The 27,098-nt window shown below is 41.0% G+C and overlaps 1 protein-coding gene across 3 annotated transcripts in view; it reads left to right on the forward strand.

The window, feature by feature from the left end:
- The window catches only part of OPCML (opioid binding protein/cell adhesion molecule like), a 491,212-nt gene that overhangs the window by 266,557 nt on the left and 197,557 nt on the right, over positions 1–27,098 (forward strand). For all 3 annotated transcript variants that reach the window (XM_064577212.1, XM_054512191.1, XM_064577213.1), the window contains exon 2: positions 13,844–14,076. In XM_064577212.1, coding sequence (XP_064433282.1) covers positions 13,844–14,076 — 233 coding nt within the window. The remainder of the gene's footprint in view (positions 1–13,843; positions 14,077–27,098) is intronic.

A 27,098-nucleotide genomic window follows, 5' to 3' on the forward strand; every position in this document is an offset into this window, starting at 1 on the left:
ACATTATATGTGGGAAGGTATTTGCAGGGAAATCCATGGGCTGTAATTTCTGCCTTGCCAGAGTCTTTGCTCCCGCGATACTCATGCTGGGAGCCTGTGGCTGACTTGCTCCATTCTTCAAAAAGATATCAAGTTCCCCAGACTCTCTGCTTTTAATTTAAAATTTTAATTTATACTTTTCCATGGATAATACTGAGACAGACATGGCCATGAGTAAATATGTCAGGATAATCTATTGAATGGGATTAAAACGGTGTGTGCTTGGGAAACATTTTAATTTCATCTTGCTCACTTCTTTTGCCAACTATAATGAACAAATCATAAGGCTGAGTTTTGAAGCTGTTCAGGATGTGGAGGAAGGGACAGCAGAGTGGGAGCCAGGCGACAAATAAATAATGTGAATTGTTTTGGGTGGCTTCTCAAGGCATCCCTGACCAGCCACAGGGCAGCCTCTGAAACAGCTGTCTCTGACAAGTGGGCAGGTGTGAGAGCGAATGCCCTTATTGCCTTTTACAACTCCACATGGAATTCTGCACCATGGCAAGGACCAGAGGGGCCAGGGACATGCGGCTGGGTGATGGGAAAGGAGCGACTTTTATCATTCCTATCTTAAAAGACACTTTTTTTCTTCACCCAAGGGCTCTTTGCTTCTGAAACAGCTTTGCCTTATGTACTTTTAAAATAAAGTCGCAAGGAAGAAGATGAATAAAGAAGGCATCCCAGAGTCACATGGTGATTCGACTAGGAGAGATGATCATGCCCTGATTACTTTCCCAGTGCCCAGTTCTGGGGAGAGACCCTTTGCGAAAATCTGTACTTGTCCTTCATCTATCCTAAGATGCATCCTTACCACTGACTCTGAAAAACTCCTGCGCCAGCTAATGGTGTTTCCTTGGGCTAGAAGTGAAGTCTTTCGAATAATTACTCACTTTTCCTTAGTGCCCCGTAGTATCTGTGCAGTGTCTTAAAAGAATTGAATGTGTTGCCCTGAAGCTCTTGACTTGAAACAATCCATTCACCTGTGATCTTGCTGCCAGTATCCCACCACTCTCCTGTCCTGCAGCAATTCCATAGCTTGCATGCTTCAGTCTGCTCTAGTATCTGCTTCTTCTAGACCGAGGGTTGGCCTATTTGCACAATGAGGCTGCCTGAGAAAAGGACACTACCACCTCATGAGCTACTGGGGGCCTGTGAGCCAACTGAATTCTCTTGCAGGTGTGTCCAGTTGTATTGATTGATCTCTCAATTATGTATTTTTAGAAATACAGCGTTTTACCAACCACTGGTCATCAATCTAGAAACTAGCCCATCAACCACTGTGTCAACATACTGTGAACAAGTCCTGATAAAAATACAAAGTTAAAGTTGTCTTAGTGGCTTTAGCTGGGAAAATAAACCTTAGAGGGAAATGAAATCCTATCGTAGAGCTCTACATCGGTCAAGTACAGAATACTTCTGGAATGAGAAATTTTCAGAAAAAAAGGAAAATCATATTAGAAGTGAAAGAATCTAGAGGTAAACTGGAAAAGCAATGGATTGATTTGCTAGGTAGTGCAAAAATATAAATCTCATGTAATTTCTGATCCATTAGCCAGCAGAATAACCTGTCTTGAAACTGGGTTCAAACAACCCTAAAGCAAACACCATTCTTTGTAGATTTGAAAATACAGAAAGAGAAGGCTTCCGAATGCCTTAGAAAATGATAAACAGATGGATTCAGTATCACTTAGTTAAATCAGCACACACTCCCAGATAATAAAAGTTGAATTATAGTTTTCCAAATGAAGAAACAGAGCTCCTTGACAGTAGTAATAGAGCAGGCTCTGTTTAAGGAATGCCGATTATTTGCCAGGTACAATTCTGACTCTTGCATGGGCATTACTTCATCCGGGCTCATAGTAATATTGAATAATGCTGTGAAGTAAATAGGTTCATCCTACTTCACAGGTGGGGAAATAAGGTTCTGAATGGTTAAACAAAAGGCTTGTTCTAGGGTCATCTGCTAGTAAGTAGCAGAGCCCTTATCTGTCTCATGCCAGGGCCCTCTCCTTATCATCATAATATACTGTGTCTACAATGCTTGGGTTACATATGTCACTGAAGCACATAAGAGAGCTCTTGACGCCTACCATCCTTCTCAATATTGTTAAGATCCACCTAGATGATCCACCTGGCCTCACAGTTCGTTTAATACCTCATTGACAAGGGTCACGATTACAAGGTCACCAAATATTCCTATGTTCTCTCATGTACACTCTCTTTCATTCCAGCTCATTTACTCGAAGACCTTATTAAGTCTTCCAGTGCATTGAACCCACCCAGTTCTTTCTATCCATTAGCCTCTCTTATCTTCTTCTTTTTTTACTCAATTATTTTTCAGTTCCTTTAATCCTCAGCTGCTTCTCTCTCACTCATCTGGCATGCTCCAACACTGGATGAACCCAGCCATCCACATTCTCTATGCCTATAGCAGAACAATGCTGGAGAATCTCTTCAAAGCTGGCAGAGTATTGTGGTGATAAATCCTTGGCCATCAACTACAAATGGAGCTCAGCACAGCCTGTGTAACTAGTAGAATACCCCAGTAATTTTGCTCTCATTTTCTGCAATAGCTATTTCACCTTGTCTTGCATCCTCCTTCCCCTATCTCCTACTCTCCCATTTACTTTCAGCTGATAATTTTGCCCTCTCCTTCTGAGAAAATAGAAACCATCACTCAGTAACCTCCTTGTTTTCTCATGACCAAATCCACAAACATACCTGTGTTTCCACTATTTTTTCTCCTCTTAGGAGTCAACAGATGAAACACCCTTTTTTTCATGGGTTCTAGATCCGTAGTTTTTCACCTTTATAGTTATTTTCCTCTGTGAGCTATCCCCTTTCTCCAGCATCATCAGTTATCCCCATTCAATATGATCAGCCTCATCAGTATATACTTATATACTGGGATGTAAGAGGTCCTTGTCTTATTCACAGTTGCATCGTTAGTACCTAAAATTGGGCTGTGCAAAGTGTGGTCCCTAGCATACCAGTATAATTATAGAACTTGTTGGAAATGCAGAATGCTCTTCCCAACCCAGACCTAGTAAATTAATGAGATGCACAGGTAATTTGTGGGCATATAAAATTTTGAAAAGTCCTAACACCCAATAGGTGTTCAGTAAATATTTATAAAATGAATGAATAAGTGCCCAAGTGTTTCTAGTCTTAAAAGAAACAAACTAACAAAAACTAAAGAAAAACCCTCGGGAGACTCTCATGTCCTTGATGGCTCCATTTCTCTTTCTACTTTAGCTGCCAACATTCTTGAAAGTGTTGGCTGCAAATATTGTCAACAACACTTCACTGTCCATTCATGCCTTACTCCCTTTCTTCATTTCTGGCTCCCTCACCCCTTCCTTAGGTTGTGGACCCCTTTGTCATAAGACTCTTCTCTCATGTCTACAGGGATACAGTAGTTCTTCTGCTTCTTGTCCTGCTACAGTTCATTCTCCCATGGAAGTCCAGCATTTTCTCATAAAGGGCATCACTTAGATCATGGCATACCTCCACGCAAACATATCCAAGGATTCCCCGCAACAGCTAGAGTAAAATACAGACTTTTTACAGTAGATATGTGTACTCCTGGTCTCATGGAATCTATCCATTTTCCCATCTGCCTTGCTTGGGCCACAGTAGCATCCATTCTGTTCCTTACCTGTATCAACCTTTTCCTCAGAGCCTGCGCATCTGCCCTGTCCTCCACCTAAAATGTTCTCTGTAGCCATCACATGTGCCTGGTTGTTCTGTCTCAGTTTGCAACCTTAGGTTAATTGTTACTTGTTCAGAAAGGCCCATCTCTAGACTGTATATCTGAGCAGGGTTTCCCATTACATCCCCTGTACATGACTGTCCCAGCAACCAACCCAATTCAGTTTGTAATAAGTATACAAGTGTTCTGGTGGTTTATTGATTGCATATTTCTCCCACCATCTGAAAATACCATGAGGGCAGAGACAGGGCCTAGTAGAGTGTCTGCCACTTATTAGGTACTTAATAAATATTTATGAATGGGTGAATTTACACTTTTTATTATGTCTGTGAATGTGAAGAAGAGTATCTCTTTAATGCTCTTGTATTCTATCATTCACCTAAGATCATAAGAATCTTGAAGGCAGGCACTGGTCTCTTGATGGTTTTGGCTGCCATCTTTATTTTGACCTTACCTCTGTCTCCTTGGGAAACTGATATACTTATCTTCTCAATACACACACTGTGAATTTACAGAATAACTTGAAGTCCGGGAAGAAGCCAGCTCAATCATTCATTGTTTTGTTCAGAGAGCTTTCTCTTGCTTTTCTGCAGACCCTTTCTTTTCATAATTACATTTAGCTACCCTATGCTTTGCCTTCTGTTACCATGATAGGCATTTTCCTCCTCTCTCTTCCCACAGCAAAGCTATTTAACCCCTTTTTGTGGGTGTAAGCAATTTCACCTCCCTGCAGAGCCATCTTTCCACATAAATCACTCCCTTCATTTTCCTTCATCCTATCAGATGCTCTGTTTTGAACTGCCTTCTTCCTGGCTGCCTCACTTGGGTGGTGAGGTGTGTGAAGCTGCTCTCTGCATTCAGGTAGATCCCTCGCTGTGCTTGTGGGGAAGAGAAGTTCCCCTTGCTTGCTTGGGGACACAATGAGCACCATTCTGATGGACTCATATATCATCGGTCATGGCTGAAACCACAACACATCATCATCCTGCAGCTGATTTTCTGCTTCAGGTGACACCATTTTCAGGATACCCCACACTTCCCTTAGTTTGGTTTGAAGTGCTTTATTTTCTCAAGGGTCCATCCTGCATTTATATATTTTTTTTCCTTTACTCTGGATGACACCCCTCCCCCACTTACACACATACACTCATGCACACAAACAACACATGCACCCTTTCTGTGTATTAATGTAACTCCCCAGCTCCAGCTGCTGTTAGTGTGGCACCATTTTCCAGTTAGGGACAATCTGCAGATGTCATGTATCTGTCAGCCTTCGAAGTCAATCTCATGCTAGACTGAAATATTTCCATACCAGACCCTCTCTAAGGAGCTCTAATCCACCCCCCAACTCTTCTGCAGAAACTCTCATATATATTCTCCACCAATACCTTATCAGCAAATATTAGCTCTAGCAGAGTTATTACTCTCGTTGAATTTTCAACTATCTGAATCATAAAGTTTTCCCTTACATAATTTAGGGTCCTTGTTGATGCTCTAGAGTGGCTGTATTTGTAACTCAGGAAATAACCAAGTAGTTAAAGCTTCCCAGGAGAACAGCTTTGTGCAATTTAGAATACCTTGGGAACTGAGCTGCAAATATTTCATTTTGGTTTGCCTCTTCTCCTCTCCTTTAAAAAATTCATTTATTATTGGTCTTTGAATTCTCTAAAGCAAGATCTTCTTCCTTCCATTTTTCAAACTGGTCTTATTAATATGTTTTGATACATGTAAGGTTCTTAACCGAAATTCAATTAACTAAATTTATGTAAAAGGGCAAATATATTCAAAAGCAAAACCAAAAATTTTAAAAGGAAATTCAAGGAAAATGCATATTGGAGCTTTAACATTCAACTCTATCACCTTTATCAGCATTTCTTAAATTGAGTACTCTCTGGAAGACCATTTTAAAGACAGGGGCAGGGGTGGACAGAGACAAGGTTTCAGGGATTCCCAGTAGTAACATTATGTAAAAAAATTATATATAAAATCGTAAAATTGGGTATAAAACCCTTAACCTTTAAACACTTTACATGACTCTGAAATCCAAAATTATAAATCATACACATGTATAACCACTAAAATTAACAACATTAATTTAACAGAGCAGATGATGTTTTATTAAAATTAATTTCCAAGTTGCAATGTGAATATGGTACTGCCTGCTGCCAGAGCATCACTTTCGACTTCAGTATGTGTCATATGAGTTCTCCCTGTGCATCATTTCATTCCAACTTTTGAGAACCTTTGTTACTATAGTAGACTCTGGCATCCTTCGGCTTTCCTTGGCAGAAATGTACTGCTGAACCCAAAGTCCACCTCTGTATTTTCTCATTAGCCTGAGACAACAGAAGAAGTACTCATTGATACCATTGTAATAATAAACACAAATCTGAACATTTAAATCTAATTGCGGTCACCCCATCCAGAATAGGCATATATTATTTTTTCAGAATATTTTACAAATGAAAACACTAAATTAGAAAATATAAGTAAAGGATGGGGTGTCTGGATGGCTCAGTTGTTAAGCGTCTGCCTTCGGCTCAGGTCATGATCCCAGGGTCCTGGGATCGAGCCCAGCATGGGGCTCCCTGCTCAGCGGGAAGCCTGCTTCTTCCTCTCCCACTCTCCCTGCTTGTGTTCCCTCTCTCACTGTCTCTCTCTGTCAAATAAATAAAAATCTTAAAAAAATTTATATATATATATATAAGTAAAGAACCTATGGATGCTGTGTGTGTACATGACGTTCAGAGACATGCACACATACAAATATCTCCAAGGACATCTACTTTACCTTCTTCTGTAGGTTCTTTTTTCCCCCCCCAAGCTTTATTGAGATATAACAGGCATATGATATTTTTTAAGTTTGAGGTGCACAGCATGTTGGTTTGATGCACTTATTTGTTGCAAATGATTACCACCTAGCAAAAGCTAACTCCTCCATCCCATCACATAATTAACATGTCTTATTTGTCATGAAAACATTTACAATCTACTCTCACAGCAACATTCAAATATATAATACCATATCATTATCTATAATCTTTGTGGGTTCTTTTGATATCAGTTTGAAAAAGATTGCCTCACTTCTGATCATTATAAATATGTACTGATCACCTACTAGATGCCAGATGGACTCTGGGAGATGCTGGTGATAAAATGAGGACCACTGACATGGTTCTGATCCATGTGTTATGTATAGCCCGATTGTGTAAATAATTAAATCCAGTGTTATGCAATCAATGAAGAAGTCCAGGATCTTCTTTTATTTATTTATTTATTTACTTTTTATTTTTTAAATTTTATTTTATTATGTTATGTTAATCACCATACATTACATCATTAGTTTTTGATGTAGTGTTCCATGATTCATTGTTTGCGTATAACACTCAGTGCTCCATTCAGTATGTGCCCTCTTTAATACGCATCACCAGGCGAACCCATATCCCCACCCCCCTCCCCTCTAGAACCCTCACTTTGTTTCTCAGAGTCCATAGTCTCTCATGGTTCGTCTTCCCCTCCGATTTCCGCCCCCTTCATTTTTCCCTTCCGACTATCTTTTTCTTTTTCTTTTTTTTAACATATAATGTACTCCAGGATCTTCTAAATTAACATTGCATTACAAAAAGAGTGGGGATTTAGAATGATTAGTTTGTATTAGAGGTTAAACTCTATTCACTACTGTCCACTCATTAAGGTAGAGAGGCATGCAATGTATTTTAGGTATTATCCCAATAACAAGGGTAGGAATATAAAGGCATCTTCTGGTTAATTTCAGTTTCTCAAAATGTCAGTTTTCAATTCTTTGAACACTAACATCTACAGAGTTACCCATGCAGGAGAGACACTATTTGTGAGGCTGGTTTAAAATACTTGTTCTTGGGGCACCTGAGTGGCACAGTCGGGTGGGCCTCCATCTCTTGGTTTCAGCTCATGTTGTGATCTCAGGGTCATGAGATTGAGCCCTGTGTCAGGCTCAAGAAGAGCATGGAGCATAGCACCCTCTCTGCCCCTCCCCACTGTGCTCCTGTGCCCATGTACTCTGTCTCTCTCTTAAATAAATGAATAAATAAAATAAAATACTTGTTCTCATTAATTAGTTAATCAGTTAATTAATTACTTGTTCTCTAGTTACCCATATTATCTAAATGTTCCTGCAGCTATCTGGGATATAATTGAGGTGTGACTTTTGTTTTTAAGTTAGACATGAATGCATTGTATTGCATTCAGATTTAAGATTGTAAAAACTTCAGTATCTAGTGTGCAGGCCCCAGAGACCATTTTCTGGCCCTTCTGTCTCAAATATGTTCCCAGGCCCCATGGCACTCACCATTCTTTAACCTGCTTTGCTTTCACCACTTGCCATTCTCTGAAACTAAGATGCTTATTTACTTATATGCTTTCTTTGTCTCACTAGACATAGCTTCAAGGCCCATAACCTTTGTCTGTTTGTCAGCCAACATTCTCAGCCCCTGGAACATTGTCTAGTGTACATTAGATATTGATTAAATATCTGTTATGTGAATCATGGTAGTATTTTATTTTGTATTTTCAGAGGCAAAATAAAAGCAAACATAAAGAACACAAACAAAAACCTTAAACCTGGCTGATTTCACCTTTTAGGAAGATTTTATTATTTTGATTAAATTCCAACTTGTCTTTTGTCTGGTTTCTTGAAGGCAGTGGTTCTGAAAGAGGAGTCCCTAGATCAGCAGCATTGACTTCACCTGGGAACTTAAAAATGCAAATTCTCAGCCCACTTCCAACCCACTGAATCAGAAGCACTTGGGAACTGGGGTTGGCAATCTGTGTTTCAAAGAGCTCTCTGAGTGAATCCGATGCAGAAAGCAGTTTGAGAACCACTGCTTGAAAACATGGATTTCCTTTATCTCTACCTCCTCCTCGAAAACAAAATAAAATGACCTTGCATCTTAACCCCATGTCCCGTATTTAGTGGAGTCAGAAATGACAACTTTGCCTGCAAGATTCCTTTCCTCCAATAGTTTTTGGGCATTTCTTTGCCCTTTCTGAGTATTTCCACTCTTCACAAATAGCTAGAGGTGGTTTAAAGATGTACAGAAGTCATTTCCAAATATCTTTCCTGTTCTCCTAAGCTATTTTGTCTTTTATGAGAAAATTAAATACAAACTACCATAAATTTGTGGGAAACTGATTGGATAATGCCAACCAACTCCCCCTGGTCTTATTACTTGGATTCTTGAGCCACAACCACCTTCTTTTCAAGCAGAAGACCATAATCCTTAAGTGTGGGAATTCTGCACCAGGTTGCCCAGGTCTAAATTCCCTGCTCTGGTTGTACCAGCTGTTCGGAGTCCTGAGCCTCTCTGCATCTCAGTTTCCTGATCTGTAAAGTGTGATAATAATAGAGTGTGTCTCGAAGGGTAGTTATGAGCATCAGGTGATTTAATATATGGAAAGTTCTTAAACTGTCCTAAGTAACTATAAGTACTATGTAATTTTAGACATTACTGTAGAGTTGTAATGAGTTCTATCTTATCAAGGACCACTAGGTAGAATTTGCTTAAAAGTAAGAATTTTAGAGACCTAAAAGTGTTTTCAAGAAATTAGAAAGTTGTCACTAGTGTTTCTTGACTTTCTTCCTGGATGCCCTTATTTAACATAAAAATTTCTCCTTTGTGTGCTTCTGGTTAATAAGAGTCCAACACAGCCATAAACAGCAGGGAAGGAGCCAGGTTTGGAAGAACACTTAAGCACTTTTTAAAAGTTCTTCTCTGAATTCTTCTTCCTACTATTCTTTGTTATGTTTCCTTCTTTTCCCTCAACCAATATCATTATTCTCACAAGTGTCTTTATCATTCTTTAGGTTCTAGAACTATACAGACTCAATGAACCTGCTCTCTCCCATTCAGAGAGATAGATTTATCCAGTTACCCCCTATGCCCACTAATGAGGCCCAGGTTTGAGAGCAGGTAAATTGGGCCATAGACATCTGTCTGGGGTATGTCTACCCAAGGAGTACACAAGGCTTTTCAAGGGCCGTGTGGCAGAGCACTGAGAGTATGTTTTGCCTCTGGAGGATAGATTCTGACTGACCTGTTTTAAAGTCAGTCCCTGCAAAATCCCCTGGTTTCAAACTGAGTTCCATGCACTCCAACCTGCAGGTGTAGGTCTTATACAAGCACGATGAAAGTTTTAAGAGAATACATTCAGAATTTCAGATTTCCTAAATCAGTCTGCCTGAGAAAGTGCCTAAGATTGAATTGTAATTCTGGTTCTCCTTTCTGACGGTTCCCACTTTATAAGTTGTCCAGGAAAGAATTTACCTTTACTTTTGTTGTCATTTACACCATCCAACTATTGTAAAAAAAAAAAAAAAAGGGTCCCTTTTGAAGGAAGCCCCACCAAAGTAAGCAGAGACATAATGAAGGTAATGGTACATCATTTTATCAGTAATAAATTCATGGCAAAGCGATGCCTTCTCTATCTTGGAATTAGAGAAAGAGGCATTTTCTGGCAGAGGACAATGTGATTTGGCATATTAAAATAAACAGCATTCAAATTTATCCACCTTTCTGGGTGTATTGGGTTGAACAAGGTGCTTCTAAGTAAAAGAGAAACATATCTTTAATAGTCATTTGACAAGGCCTGGTAAAATGTTAGCAGCATACTATCCAGATATTGTGAAATTGCATGAATTTAATACTGAGTTACAAAGCCCTTTGCAAGTCAGGTATTTTTCAATTCATTGCTTTGAAAGAAATTGAAGGAGGAACTAATTGAATTGTCAGCTGTGAGATCATTAAAATAATTTTTGAAGCTGTATTACTATGTGATTGTTGGCACACATCTTGGAAGGGGTTCAAAGAATTGAGTGGCACTGCTATACAAGATTCTCCCTTGCTTATGTGAGCTAGGTTTTTCTCAAACAAAAATAGGAATTGAATTGGTCCTGAGCTCTATCTCATTCTAGCAGTAATGATATTTATTCAAGGTATAATTTTAAAAAGTTTCATCTACCCCATTAAGTACTATATTTCCTGTAAAACTTTATCTGTTTAATTATAATTGTAATGATAACTCATTCTAAAAGAACATAGTATTACTCTGAGCTTTATGGTCACAGAACATAAAAGGAATCTCAATTTCAATCATTCTCTGTATATTTGCAAATAAATATGATAACTGATCAATAAAAGATTTCCAAGCATGAAATACTACAACAAGATAAAATCTTGCAGAGGACATATGTTGGAAACACAAGTTAAAGTTTTAAAAAAGAACAATGCACATTTTATGACTAATAAAGAAAAGCTTGTTCATGAATTTGAAACTAGATAATCAAATCAATATTGCATTTATATTTTATTGAATATATATATATTTATGAATATTGTGACACTTTAATTTTAAAATCTGAATATTCTCCACAGACCAACAATGCATCCTTTTAATTTAATTTTTAAAAATTACATCAACTTAAAAATGTGCAAGAGGTTACATAATTGACCAAAATAAAAGCAAGAATATGTGTTTGTACTTTGTCACCTGGTTTGTGTGGTTCTAGGGATTAGAAGGTGACTTTACTCTGTCCCAGTCTGCCATCCACTTCTAGGCTTGCCAGTTCCTGGCACTGCACAATTAGAACTTCATTGTTAGGAGTTATTCAAACAGGGATTTGGTGTTTATGAAAACACAGCTGTCATAGAAAAAGGTTGCACACTAATCCTTATCAATCATTTGCAACTGAGAGTGAATGAATGAGTTTATCTTTTTTTGTTGTTCCCCCTAATAAATGCTTTGGGAAATGTAGAGTGGGGAAGGTTCATTAGGGCTTTTTGGTCTTCATAAAGGAACTAGAAAGTTGCTAGAGAAGGAAAAAACTACACAGAGAGTGAAGCTAGGGTCCCAGGATATGGAGGAAACAGCATGACTACATTTTTTCTTTTTTATCACCATGACACACCTGTGAAGGTGGCAGTCACTCAGTGATACTTGAATTATCATAATCTAATGGTAAATGCAGTTGCCCCCCCAAAACTACTGGTGTTCAGAGATGTCTGTGGTCAAGTTCCAAAAAACTATTTCTAGGAATATTAGAGCATGATTCTATTTGAGGTAAATAAACCAACACACTCTTTATATATGTGAATATATGTATGTAAGGAGTGAGATGTGGAAGAAGTAGCCAGAATGTTACCAAATTAAGGACATCATTTGTTCACATGTTTAAGCATGCTTATTTCATTTTTGTAGTTTGAAAAGCAGCAAATAAAGAAAATTTAGAAAATTCTTCCTGCTGTCCTTTGAAAGCATCTAATTATCAGCCCAACCTCAAGGTTGCCAGGACCTGCTGAATGATAGGTGGACCTGTGCATAAGACTTCTGTGATTGGAAGCTAGTATTATTTCTATGTGTCCTACCAACCAGGGAAAGTACTTTGCTAGACAGAGCACTTTCGCTTTTCTACAGAATCTATCATGTTAGTGCTCCAGTATTATTCTGCTCCCATGACCATCAGGCTGTGTCAGGCTGGCCACATTGCTAAGGGAAATCAGCATGTCCAAATGTGCATGATCTCTCCTCCATTGCTAGTGTCCTTGGCGTTCTCATCCTCTGAGCCTTGTCAGAAGGATCTCTGCTTTCAGTCAAAATGGGATCAGATTTGGTGAGATATGGCAACTTTTTTTCTGTTTTCTCAGGTGGAGGTGCTGGATTCATGTTCCTTGTGCCCAGAAGGTTGGCCTCATACCTCTTTGCTAGGACTTCTCCAGAGAGCAGTGCAGGTGTAATTGTACCTTCCTCTTTGCCCAGATACTGCAACTCAGGTTCAGACTAACGCAATGAGTGGCAGGTGGGCACACCTAGGGCCCTTTAACTACCTCCTTTTTTGCAATCCACATTTATAATGGATTCTCTTCTCTCTATTTTCTTGGGGGTTTTTTTTGTTTTGTTTTGTTTGTTTTTTTTTTTAAGAGAGAGAGAGGGATGAGCAGTGGGGAGGGACAGAGGGAGAGGGAGGGAGTAAGCAGGCTCCATGCCCAACACAGAGCCCTACTCGGGGCTCAGTCTCATGACCCTGAGATCATGATCTGAGCAGAAACCAAGAGTCAGACGCTTAACCTGTTGAGCCACCCAGGTGCCCCTCTCCTCTCTTTTTTCTTTCCACAGATTATAGGATCATGGTGCACATATGCAAATTTTCTTTCTGACCAGCAGGTCTATTTATTTCTGCATTAAACTTGAGAGACTGCAAGTCATACACACCAAAAAACAAATTCTACTTGCATTCATAGCTTCCAGTTGTAGGGAAGAGTGGATGTGAGGTATGAGGGGGTAGAGGTTAGCTCTTTACCATGATGATGACTGAGGTGACATCAGCCATATTGTTCTCATGAAGGGGTGGTGGCGGTAAGAGGGGAAAGGAATGCTGCCTGACCACTTTCTTCTTCCTTCTGCTGACATCTTCAGAGGTAGCCATGGCTTCCTCAAAAATTGTTGGCTTTCAAAGGTGAATTTTATCAATCTGTGTTATAAATTGTAGTTTGCAGGCTTTGGGTAGCTTAAGGGTACAAGGAGTTTATCAATACCAGGGAAGGCTGGAGGTAAATATGTTCACTTTTTGACTAACAACAGGTTAGGTATTTGCTTTGTGGATTATCTGTGACCCATTTGAAATACTGATCCACTTTTCTCACCCTTATGCCCCTGGGCCACCTCTCCCACAAGGTGGTAAATGTGCTCAAGAAATATAAACTAATTTTCATATAAGCCTGTGGGGGAAAAAAAGATGGAAAGCAAATATACAGCAAAGATATTCACATAATATGCTCCTAAATAAAATAGAGATGATTTTGTATCATTGGTTCTTCAGGATGATTCAGGCCACTGTTACCCTATATTTAGGAAGTTTCATCAATAATTGATTGTTTCCTTTTAGCATTGTGTTATGTTGTTTTATTTAGTCCTCAAAATACAGCAGCCACATTTATAATGCAGTCTCTCAACACTCTCTTCCTCTCTCCCCCACCTCCGTTCCTTAATGTTTCCCTCCCCGTTTTCCTCCCCCCTTCCCCCACATCTTCCCTCTCCTCTCCCCACACCCCTCACTTACAGGTGTACCATAGATGACCGAGTCACCCGTGTGGCCTGGCTAAACCGCAGCACCATCCTCTATGCTGGGAATGACAAATGGTCCATAGACCCTCGTGTGATCATCCTGGTCAACACACCAACCCAGTACAGCATCATGATCCAGAATGTGGATGTATATGATGAGGGCCCATACACCTGCTCTGTGCAGACAGACAACCACCCTAAAACTTCCCGGGTCCACCTCATAGTGCAAGGTGAGTCACAGCTGGATCTGGGGGTTAGTGGTCCTGTCGATGATGGAAGGGAGGCATAATCTCAGTCTTTGTTTCTACTCATGTATGAAGACATGAAAAACGTTTTCCTCTATGGAACCCCAAGGTTGAGTGTTATGTTTTGGATTCCTTCCCATCTGCTGGGTTCTTGACTAAGTACTGAATATCTTCACAGTTTCTCAATTTTATCTCTGGTCCTTCTGTTCTTATTAAAATAAGTTGTTTGGCGTGTGCTGGTTGAACTGTTAAGTTACTTAGCACTTTGGAGTTGGGCAAGACATACTAAAAAATAGAGATATTACTATTCTCTGTGCCTTTTAATTACCTTTCATAGGATTATTTCATAATAAGAGGTTAATAACATCGATGTGAAGTTATGTGCCTTGTGACGGGCTTTTGCATGGTTGTTGGGTATGCATGTTCCAGAAGGGGTTCTGGGACCTGGGTCAAGTCCTCCCTGGTATGAAGCCTGGGTCTGTGCATCCCTTTAGCCTACAATGGAGCTGAGATTAAGAAGGACATTAGTCAAAACACTATCTCCAGGTCTATGTCAGAAATATATCTATATAATTTTTTAAAAGAGGAGGTTTCTCTAACATCCTCCCTCATTCTCCCTTTAAAAATCTGTGTCAGTATACCCAAGCATATTATTCAATAGTTTTTCATTAGAATTTCACAATGTAGGAAAAAAATAAGGCTGAAGAAATGTCAGATTCCCAGTTATCAACTATTAAATATTAAGAATTAAAAAACACATTCAAATAGCAGCTATGAGAATTTGGGAGCCATTTTAAAACAAGGCAGCAATACAAATGAACTTATTTTAAGCTGCCCCCAACTAACATCACCCCCCTGCCCCCGCCATCACTATGTAAAGCAGTTTCTGTCAGGTATTGACTCATGGTAGCAATGAAGGCTAGGGAGACTACTTCCCATCGCCCAGTGCCATAGCTTCCTCCTCTAAAGAGAGGTTTGGGTGGACCTTTCTCAGAATCTCCTACACTGACCTGTTGGAGTCACACACGGAGCTCTCAGAAGGAGTCCCTGGGTGTGATTCAGTCTTAATAAGTGCCTTTTATCAGATCGCATCTGCAGTAGGCTCAACAATTTTTTTTCAGTTTGTGAAATGTGTGCGGCATCTTGGCTTAGCTAATGTGGATGTCCTCACCTTCGCTTTACTAAAGAATATAATTTTGCTCATTTCAGTTGGTTTCATGGAGAGTTTAAGTAGAGGTTAGTGTCTTCTCACACTTCTGTCACTTGTAGAATTCAGGGGGGCCATCGCTTTCTTTTGGCTAGCACAGCTCTTTGCTAGGTCTCCGGCTCTGTGGGCCGTTTGTTACAGCATGTGCAGGACCAGAGATCAGTCCGCTGCAGCTCTGTTCCGCAGCAGGCCCTGGTGCTGCCATATTGCTTGAAGCCCAATCTGAGTTCAGCCTTCCAGCCCTTCTCTCCTCCCCGAGGGCTTTCAGATGCCCACATCAGCCTGCATTCGACAGATATCTGTACACTCAGCTGTTTCCATTCTCCATACCTGTCCCACCGAGGGGCATGGCTTGGTAATAATCACTGCTTTGGAGCTACAAGATGGCCTGCCATCTGGAGATCAAGACAACTGTCATGTCTGATGCTTTTTCTCAGAGGCTGGTAGTGGTGCTTGGTGAGATCAGTTATCTGAGATGAGCTGGAATGTCTGTTGAAAGTTCCTGGGGGTGCAGAAAACAAGGGAGTGTGAATTCTCACTACCCCGCCTGCCACCTGGGCTTGGCTCCAGAGGAGCTGAAATTCTCAGTGTTGGAAGTGACGCCTCCGTGGCACCTTCGTGGCCTTGACAGCAAAGTTATCTTCAAATTCAGGAAATGCAGCACTGAAATAAAAAAGAACTGTCAGGCACTCTACAGAAACAGACTCAAACAGAACAAGGCTATCACTTTTTAGGAAATAAGACAGATTGTGTAAGCATGTCCAAGTCAATATAGGCCATAAAGGGCTAGTGATCCGGAGCTTCGGGGATAATGCACTTCATAAGGCCCATGGAACAATTCCTTGGGCTGGATATGGAAGCCAGTGGTGTCTCCCTGTGGGCCTCATAGGTTTGGGTCAGAAAGAGTCTGAGAACAGGCAAGAGCAGAGCAGTGAAATGACTTCAATTTCAGAGGTCAGTTCCTCACAGTCTCCACATTTCAGACCAAGTGACTGTTGTAGCTCTGGGTGGCTGAGGTGGCCTGTGAAATCCAATGCAGGGAAGGCGGAGGTAAAAGGAGACAACCTTCCCGTGGAACACTTAGCAGATGGATCTTTCCATTTATTGAGAGGTAAAAGGAAGGCCCACAGGGAGCTACATTCTCTTCTGTCTTGGTTAACAATGGGGCAACTTGTTCTTTGTTTGGAGACCAGTTGAATTTCTAGTGGGTAGAAGCAGAGACCCTACTGCTCAATTAGAAAGAAGTCTAAGAGTCCTCCTTCTTCCCAGCACCTATCAGCTTTTGTCCAGTCTATAGATTAATTTTTCAGACTTAGTGTTAGTTCAGGTTTGATAAAGATAATGAAAGTTTCCTAATCCTCTTAAAGAAGACTTATCTGACTGAGTAGAAAGCTTTTGGAATACAATAAGGCATGTATAAAACTGAGGCCTAATCTTGCCTTTAATTTCAAACTGCTGATGGGTATTGATTTTGCAATGAGAACTGAAAAATTTCCGAGCTGCAACTTGTCTGTTTAGAGAGAGAGAGAAAAAGGTGTTTATTTATTTTCCATCCATTTGAGGATGTTAGAATCTCATCACCTCTGCCAACCAAGTGCCATTAGCAGAAGGGAGAGCAACCCCACAGGGTCCTGGTTTTGTTGCTCCCTGCTTCTGCAATGTGAGGAACTCAGACATGCTCTGTCACTAACCTCGGAGCCTGTCCTTTGCTGTTTTATAAGGTAGCCTTTGCCACATATCTGATGGGATTAATTTCTAAGTCTTCTGTGAGAGAAGAAGCTCTGTTTGTTAAAAAATTATCACTGATACCCAAGGCACATCTTGGCCATGGAGGGGATAATTTTAAAGCACCATGTGAGTATGTATGATAATGTGACCTAGACTGTGGACCTAGGTTTTAAGAAAATCCAGAGCAAGAGAGAAGTGGTGCTGTGGAGTCAGATTAGTCAGGTAGGAAAATCAACCCTGTATGGGATGGACTGATGTGGAGGAGCCAGATTAGCAGGGAATAGGTTACTGCCATCACTCAAAAGCTGGGACATGAGTGGGCTGTAGGTCTACCTGTGGAGAGGGAGAAGGTTCCTCCAGGAGATACTATCCAAGGGAATTGGGAGGATTAATCTTAACGCCTTGAAAGAGGAAGGATTAAAAGGATATCACCTACATTTTTGAGTTTGGGGAAACGTTGAAGGCCTGGCTAGTAATCCACTGGCCAATGGAATTAGGATCCTGTGCTGCTAGGATAGGAAAGCATTAGTCTTGCTAGGTTTAGGGATAAGGAAAGCACAGACATTACACAGGTCCTATAGAGCTAAGGTGTAACTCAGGATCAGAAGAGGTATATTTGAGATTTATCATGACTCTTCTAATAGGAGAGTAGGTAAGATTTCTGAGATTAACTATTCCTACAGAACAGCAGGGACCACAGTTTATTTATATCTATCCCCAGCACATAGCACACTGTGTGAGGCATACTAGGCATTCAGCAAATGTTTGTAAAATGAATGGAGGGGCAGATTGATACAGCAAATGAAATGGCATATGAAGGCAGTGACCATAAAGCCCCTTCAAGCAGATAGGGGTGGGGAATGAGTCAGACACTGTCCAGATGACTTGGAGTGGGCAGTAATTGGGAACAGTTTGCTGGAGGGATGAGGGTCTTCAGTGTGATAAGCTTAAGAGACACACCAGGGATAACATGCATTTATTTAGCTCTCTATAGCACTGGTCACAATCTTTGTCTCGTTTGACCCTTACAACAAGCCCTGGGAGGCTGCAGTGCAGTGACTCTTCTCTTCATTTTGCAAATTAAATAACTACAGCTCATGGAGGTTAAGAGAGCAGCCAGGGTCTCCAGTGAGTAAGTAATAGAGCTGGGGCTTGAACCATGGCCATAGGACTCCAAGATCAGTATCTCTCCAGCATACTCCAGCACCTCCTGTGCCAACCGTATCTGAGGTTAGTTCCCTAATATAGATCCCTGGGAAATTTTCAGTTATCCTTTCTTCTTCGCCCCCTTTTTCCCTGCTACTGATATTGCATTGTACCAGCAGAGATTGAGGACAAAGCTCAAGAAGAAAATTAGCAGTGGAAGTGGGATGCCAACGCTACAATAAATGGTGTAGAGAGGCAGAGAGAGGCAAAGAAGATAATTAATTTACTAGTAGCTCATCCCTCCAGGGATACACGTTTTAAATGTTACCTCTTTATCCTATGTAAGTACTGAAAACTCTGCCCCTCTAAGAATCCAGTATCTAATTGTGATTCTAACTGTCATGAAGTCTTCAGCACTCTGAAACTCCATGGATATCCTTGTGTCACCATGGTTGCTGTCCTTGTCCAGGATAGATCGGCAAGAAGATAGGCTGTCTCTTTGCTTCTTGGATATTGACATTTTCTGTCTGCTCTCTTGGCTAGTTCAGAAATCTGTTTACTACCAGGTATTTCTTTTCATGGAATTGACTCCTCTTGCTCAGCCCAATTGTATGCAAATGGCTAGAAATGGTGAATTATATGTATATTTCTCACATCTGAGACTCTACAGCAAGCTCATGCAATTTCTGTGTCTGCAAAAGACTTGAGTCTTTGAGCCTGGAGTCCGTTCAGGTGAGACTGTTTGGTACCCAACATTGAGTTTAGAAGGTGGAGAAGTCTGATCTGCCAACCAGTCCAGTGGTAGATTCTGCTGATCACCAGCCAACTTCTGCACTGGGCACATGAAGCATAAACCTTAGCTCAGTTGATCCTCAGACCAAACCGACAAAGTCTACATCAGATTCACATTTTAAAAATTAGGAACCTGAGGCTTAGAGAGATTAAAACTTTGCCCAAAGATGATGGCACTATTAAATGCTTTAAATTCCCTTCACAAATTGTCCTGTAAAACAGCTATCAAAATACAGTTAAAGCACTTGACTTGCATTATCTCTTCTGATTATTCTTCACAAAAGCCCTGGGAGACAGAACAGAAAATCACCACATTCCGGGGCACCTGGGTGGCTCAGTCAGTTAAACGTCCAGCTCTTGATTTTGGCCCCAGGTCATTATCTCAGGGTCGTGAGATCAAGCCCCACATCTGTCCACTTGAGATTCTCTCTCTCTCCCTCTCCCTCTGCACCACCCCCGACGCATGTTCTCCCTCTCTCTCAAAAAAAAAAAAAAAAAAAAAAAAAAAAAGTCACCACATTCCAAAAAAAGAAATTGAGATTCAAAGTCGAGGTCATTTGTCCAAGTCCTGCTCCCCAGTAAGTGGCAAAGCACCTCTTCAGGCCAGGTGTCGTGATTCTAGATCCGGTATGTTCACACACCAGCCTGCTAACTCCTAGTTAAGCAAAAGGACAGGTAAATGTTACTATTTGTGAGAAAAATAGAACAAGTTCTGAGGTGCTGCTAAGAAGAGTGGATACCCAGGAGCCTGTTGCTGGCAATGCTGAGGCCCGAGGGGCCAGAGAGCAGATGGGCCGGGCCCCGGCAGAGTTTTTCCTGCGGGCAGGGGAGGGAGCCCTGCCCACAGGTCACAGTTGTGCCAAGGGCCAACCTATTTTCAGATCTTCCTTTGCAACTAACCTCTTTTTTCAAGCTATTTTCTCCTCTTCTCCCAAATATTACAGTCATTTAAATTAACATGTGTAATTTTGGGCCTAAAGAGAAGCAGGCAGTCAACCTGAAATAAATTTAATTTATTCAGCCTCTATTTTAAATTATAATCACACTTGTTCTTCACAGAGACAGGGTAGAAATGTGGAAAAGAACACGACTGGGTGTGAAAAAACTCATTCCGCAGCCTGAGTTCAGCTCCTGACATCCAGGCCTGTATTTGTAGGATGTTCCCTTCCTGGCTTCTTATCCTGGGGTGACGAATAAAATGCAATGTACTTGATTTTATTTAGGTACACATATGCATACCTTAATCTTATATATTATTCAAATATATATATTTGTGTTTGAAACTAAGATTCTGGAAAAGGTTCTATAAATTGCAAATTCTGTGTATATGTGCAAATAAAGCACACAAGCCAAAGGGTCCACAGTACAAAATAAGTATAAGACCTTCTCTGGGCTTCGTTTTGTTGGTTTTGAAATGGAAGGGTTGAAGAAATGGTAAGGAAGTCCTTTCTAGTTACTACATTTTATGATTTATTAATGTAATTTCTCTGGAGGATTTTCGTATAGCCAGGCATCGCTGTACTCTCCAGCTTTTCGTCCTTTACCCACTGATGGGGAAATCAGAGAGTTTGCTCTTGCTGTCTTTCTCATTCATATTTTCTTCAGAACCCTTAAGATTTGAGGTCCTCTTGCTAACACCATTTTTAGTGGTGACTCTGAGCACAGCTCACCCATACCGGCAGTGGCTCCCTTTTTGGTTACAGAGGGTGGAAAAGAAAGACATCCTCTCCTTCCCTGTTCCACTCTGACATTGGTAGCCCCACAACCCACACAAATAGTGTTAAACATGCTAACATTCTTATTAAGGGCTGGGTAAATTGAGAAGGCCACTACGACTTAGAGGGGATCAGGAATGAAGTTGTTGCCCTCAGAATGCCCCCAGCACACAATAAAGGAAGATTCTCAAGGGTCATATTCCACCAGAAAGGTATCCCCACTCCAGCTCCCTCCACACTTGACCAGGCCTCCTGCCTCAGGGTTGGAATGAGGCACACACTCCCACTCTCCATTCCAAGATCCTATCCCTTCCCTCAGATTGGGTCACTCAGCTCTTACCTGAATGTGACAGCCACGTAGCTGGAATAGAATTGAGGCTCACTCTACCCAGTCTCCAGTTTGCCACGCCTCTCACGACATCATGTGTAGTTTGTGACAACACAATCCAGCACACATTTTGTAAAAAAGAATATGTCTCCTTTTATCAAGTCTCTACCCCTGTTGTTGTAAGGAGAAATATGGGGCTTTGTTCTCTTCTGTTTAGAAGTTAAGATCATCACACACACACACAGTCACACACACAGTCACACATACATGCATACCCAGTTTGCACACGTGTCATGGCTATTTCTGTTGTGGCCTGTGGAATTCCATCCTGCCCTCCATTATATATGTAGGCTCAGCCTCCCTCTAGAAGGAAATGGGGGGATATGTGTTCAATTCCTCCTGTAACACTTATAATGTTTTAGTTATAGGAATAAGGAAGAGTTGGATTTTCCAAGGGGAATGAGACCAAGCAAAATTTGACGTTGGATGAACACATTGTCAGGGCTGGAGATGGTTTGACCCAGTCTGCTAAGGGGGCAACATTTTCATTTGAGACCCCTGGCTTTAAAAGTGTGTGGGTTTAGGGGTCCCTGGGTGGCTTAGTCAGTTAAGTGTCTGACTCTTGGTTTTGGCTCAGGTCATGATCTCAGGGTCCTGAGATCAAGCCCCACGTCAGGCTCTGAGCTCAGTGCAGAATGTGCTTGTCCCTCTCCCTCTACTCCCACCTCCCAACTCTCTCTCTCTCTCTCAAATAAATAAATAAAATATTTAAAAATAAATAAAAATAAATAAAAGTGTACGGGCTTGTTTTGAGGCAAAGACAAGAGACTTCCACATGATCTAAGATGGTGCCAGTCCTGGAACCTAGTTTGGTGACATACAGAAGCCAGATAGAGAAGTGGCAGGGCCTGGGGCTGTCCCCTGCCTTATTTTCAAGAGAATTAAATACATGGAACAGTCATAAAGTCTGTTCTCAAAATCATCACTGATGTGGAGATGGAGGAGAAAATGAAATGCGTGTTATATTCTACTCAATTTGCATGGTGATCTCAGCTCATTTCCTAAGAGTCTAGTCTGTCCATAGTTCAAGTAAATACAAGGAGATCTTTCCTGTTGTGAGCAGAGGAAACAATCACATTTTAGAAGAAGGTAAATTATTAATGTTCATAAATTCCCCTAATTAAAGTTCGTCATGACCCTTGTATAGTCAGGATCCTACACAAGTTTTCAAATTTCAACACCTGCAATATTAGTCAAAGCTTAGCATCAGAATAATCTGTGAATTCAGAATAGCGATCTTTTCCTATATGGAGCCCATGCACACACATTTGGAGAGTCTGACTTGTAGTCCAAAACCTGGAGTTGAGTCCCTGGTTAACAAGGTTTCCCTTAGATACACTGTCTTGGCAAAAATAACTATCCTTTGTACTTATCTCAGTTTGGCTTCTCATAAAGATATCAAAGAGGCTTCGACTATTTACTCACTAATAATTCCCCTCTATAGGTATAGAAAATGAAGAGTAATAGAAGTGACGTAAAATAGGGCGCCTGGGTGGCTCAGTTGGTTAAGCGACTGCCTTCGGCTCAGGTCATGATCCTGGAGTCCCTGGATCGAGTCCCACATCGGGCTCCCTGCTCGGCAGGGAGCCTGCTTCTGCCTCTGACCCTCCCCCCTCTAAGTGCTCTCTCTCTCTCATTCTCTCTGTCTCAAATAAATAAATAAAATCTTAAAAAAAAAAAAAAAGAAGTGACGTAAAATAATCACAAGGAAAGCTGTCAAGGATTTGTTTTTTAATAATCACAAATCATGGCTCTCATGCACGGAGTCCCTAGAATGGCAGCCCATTTTACAGACACAGTCCTATTCTGTTTTCCAGTTAGCCCCAGAAGGTTGGGGATGTATTTTCCTACTTTTTTGAATAAGGAAATGAAGTCTCAGAAAGGCTGAGGAAGTTGCCTTGCATCACCAGCTGTGATTTCAGCTGTGCTCAGTCTGTAGGCAGAGCCCACATTCAACCTCCATGTGGAACTTCTTGATTCCATCCCTTTTCTATTGGCAGGCCAGCCTGCCACTGCAGATCATTTACAGTACATGTGCTCTCCTTGCCAGGTTGTTTCTGGTTGAAGGATTTCAGTCTAATATCTCTGCACTTAGGATCTTTCCTCCTTAAACCTTTTTCTCCTTGTTTGTCTTAGTAAGTACAACATCTTTCTTGAAGTTAATATCAGGTTTATATCATCCTGCTAAATTGACATTTCTGGTCCTTGATTGCTTCCATAATTCCCGCCTCCAGTTTCTGCTCCTTTCCAGAACTCTTCAGGTTGGGCATCTGTAGATGCCTTTGTATGTCCCATGCTGTACTTAGCTTCTTCACTCAAAAACTGGTTCCTCCTCTCTTAGTTCACATTCCTATTCATGCCCACACCATCCTTGTATAAAACTTTTGCTTAAGTTTTGACCCTTCTTTCTCTTTTGCTTCTCTGTCAAAGCAGGTGTGTCCAATAAAGTTATTCCCTTCCCTTCTGTTCCCACAACCACCACCATCAAAATGCAGAATCTTACTTCTCAGTGACTTTTAAGTCACATCCTAATTGCTAGCCAAACCTCAGTCTCTGCCTCCTTATAATCCAGTTTAATGCCATTGTCTAAATACTCCAGATGCACCCATCTGATCATGTCATTTCCCTCTCCTCATAACTTTAGTGACTCCATATTGACGATGAAGTCAAATCCTCTTAGATCTCTTTTCCAAGTGCTAAGCAATTCATGGCCAAATCTACTTTCCACTCTGGCTTTCTATTATTCCGTCTGCATATCTTACACACAAGGTAGCCAGACTTGTCCTTGTAAAACCCCCACCCACAGTGCCCTGCCTTCTTTTTAATTTCTTACACTATCCATCTTTCTTGAATGTGTTTTTCTTTGGATTTCTATATTCTGCAGACCCTTTTGAGCAGCATTGTCCCATAGAGCTCTTACCTGCCCAATAGCCCTTTCGGTGATGATAGAAATGTTCTATATCTGCACTGTGCAATGTGGTAGCCATTAGTCACAATTGGCTATTGAAAACTTGAGATGTGGCTAGTATGGATGATGAACTGAATTTTTAATATTATTTAATTATAATTAATTTAATTTAAAATAGCCGCACAGGCTAATGGTGATAATATTGAAGAGCACAGTTTTAGATTTTAAATATCCAAAGCCAAAGTCTTTCTTTGGAGTTCTAATACCATTTTACCTACACTTCTTTTTTTTTTTTTTAATGTAGCAGTTTTTGGTTTTTTTTTTTAAGATTTTATTTATTTATTTGACAGAGAGAGACACAGCAAGAGAGGGAACACAAGCAGGAGGAGCGGGAGAGGGAGAAGCAGGCTCCCCGCTGAGCGGGGAGCCCAATGCGGGGCTTGATCCCAGGACCCTGGGATCATGACCTGAGCCGAAGGCAGACGCTTAACAACTGAGCCACCCAGGCGTCCCTTTACCTACACTTCTTAAGATAGCTGAAAACTTTTTCTCTTATAGTTCAACTATTGGTGGATTTCACTCTTTCCCTCCTCTAGATTATAATTTCCTTGAAGGCAAGAGCCAGAGTTAGCTTCATAATTTTTTATATGAATGCAGTTTAAGGATTGTAATCTGAATTGGCATGACCAATGAACAAATTTATATTAAATGTTACTAATCCATAAGAATAATAACAAAATATCCTAAATTGGAGGCTACTGGAGACCATACCACAAAAAGCAACATCCACCTTGGATTTCTTACCTTTGTTTCCCTGTGCTTTGGATGGATTGCTGTCTACCGTAGGCACTGAAAACATTTCTATTTAATAGAGTTCTTAGTGAAACTTTTTTTTTTTTTTTTAATTTCAGAATTTAGAGTTCCTGGGGAAAGATCTGATGCAACCACTTTCTTTTAGTGCGTTGGAAATCACCTCCAAACAAGATGCCTCGGAGGGCAGCCCGGGCAGGCAGAGCTGGAAGTTCATGCACCCAGCCTGCTGCAATAAGCATAATGGGATGGGTGATGTCTTCTGATTGGCCAGCAAGCAGACATTAATGACCAGTTAGCAACTGTGTTCAGGTCAATTAATTTATATTTGTATTTTGCAAACTAAAAGTTGCCCTGTTAGATTATTGATTCTTTGTCCCTGTATTCAATTTGTTTTTAATTGCACCATTGCTGGGCCAAGCCCTCCCTCCTGGCAAGCTCACAATAAATCTGCCACCATCTCAACAATCAACAATAAATGTGTCTCTTCATGTCATTATTAATATGTCTCTTGGATTGGTTCATTACCACAGTTAACAGTTTATAAGAGCTGAATGGCACACTGCCAGGAGGATTCCTTTTCCCAAGGGTTATTTTGTCATGATAGAATTGATGTTCTCAGGGCTGCATGTGTCTGAGGAAAGGGGCCTGGGATTTAATTTAATATAGCGGGAATACCAGCTACCTAATCCTCTTTTTATCATAAACAGCTTTAGAAGAAGATACTATTGGAATAGAGATTTTACCCCCCCTTACAATTCTTCTTCTTCTCACTTCCTATTCTCTTTTTATCTTCTTAATTCCTTCTTAATTTCTCTTCAGATAGACTTTTCCCCCTCCAAAACAACATACCAGGTACATGGGTGATCTAAAATCCTCAAGTAAGGGAACACGGGTTCCCCAGGAGCTAGAGTTTTATGATCGTTAATATTGTTACTTGAAAGCAGAGGGGAGTTCCCTATATTTGATGTGTGAATGATGACTAACAAACCTACAGAAATATTGCATTCAGAATATTACCTTAATTGGCATCAGTATTGGAAAAAAATAAGCTTTATCTTAGACTAGAGGTAATCATTAATTATCTTATTTTTATTGGCTCTTTTAGGTAGTAGAATTTTTCAGGGGGAAAGTACAGATTTTAAATGAATTTAGAGGTTAGCAGAAGAGATTCTCTGTGTCCCAGAAATGCCAAGTGAGAAACCTGGATGGAGCAGAGAACGCTTTACAAAACTGCCACAGTGGCCTGAGATCTAATAACAGTCCAGACGTTTGTCATTTCCAAGGCACAAGTTGCTCGAGGACAAGAAATGTGACCTCCCTCAGACACAGAGTTAACAGTCAGTTTTGGGTTCTGGATATAGATTTTATACTTAATTTACTACTAACAACACCCACACACATAACTTCTGTCCTTTGCACAAAGTTCTCCCAAACAGATCTAACCGAGCTTATTGCAAGAGTGGGACATGGGGGAGAGGGGTGACTCCTGTTGTTTCACTGGATAGGAGTTCAAGTAGCTCAGGGGAGTGGATGGCAGGGGGAGTGGGGCCCGGGCCAAGAGGTTTAGGAAACCAAGAGACAAGGGAAAGAGATGGAAGAAGAACCAAGAGATGCTTGGGGGAGGGAGCCCCTGAAAATGCAGGGAGCAGAGAAAGGTGGAGAGGGGTCCAGAGAAAGGGACACAGGGGACAGAGGACATCTGCCCGATGGAGGTGAGAAATCCATAGGCCAAGCTCAGATGCCCTTGGCTCCTGAGGCTTTCCATGTGGGCTTCTCTAGTGCAACCTACGTTGTAAGTTGTTCGCAGGACAGCCTGCACTTTTCTCCACAAACGGCCTACCCTCCACTTGCTTCCCTGCTACTCTGCTTGAGCGCATTCAGCATGTCCTCTGCAAGAGGCTGAGAGACACCGAAGCAGTCACCCAGGTGGACCATCAGGCTCAGGCAAGACTTTGGAATTCCACCCTCTGCCCTCTTCCTGCTCCCCAGGCACCAACAGTGCAAACTGGTCACAGCTCAGGCAACTGAAGGTTGGGTTTATGTTTCCACAGTGCTCTAATACCAAGGGCAATCCAACAAAAAAGGCAGTGTTCGTGATAACCAAACCTTAATTAAAACATATACAGAAGAGCAACCCAGTTGCCTGCCTGCTTCCAGGTAGGAGGTGTGCACAACTTAGCTTGTTTTGCTGCTTCTTCTGAGACCTTAAATGAGTTACTTAAGCTAAGTTTCAGTGTCTTCACCTGTAAATTGTAGGAAATAAAGCCTGTCCTACCTCCTTCTTAAGACTGCTGTGCATGAAGTGGACAG

The sequence above is a fragment of the Mirounga angustirostris genome, unplaced genomic scaffold (assembly GCF_029215605.1).
Source record: "Mirounga angustirostris isolate CCGP_5_RB_7025 unplaced genomic scaffold, mMirAng1.0.hap1 SCAF_13, whole genome shotgun sequence".
In the NCBI taxonomy this organism is placed as follows: Eukaryota; Metazoa; Chordata; class Mammalia; order Carnivora; family Phocidae; genus Mirounga; species Mirounga angustirostris.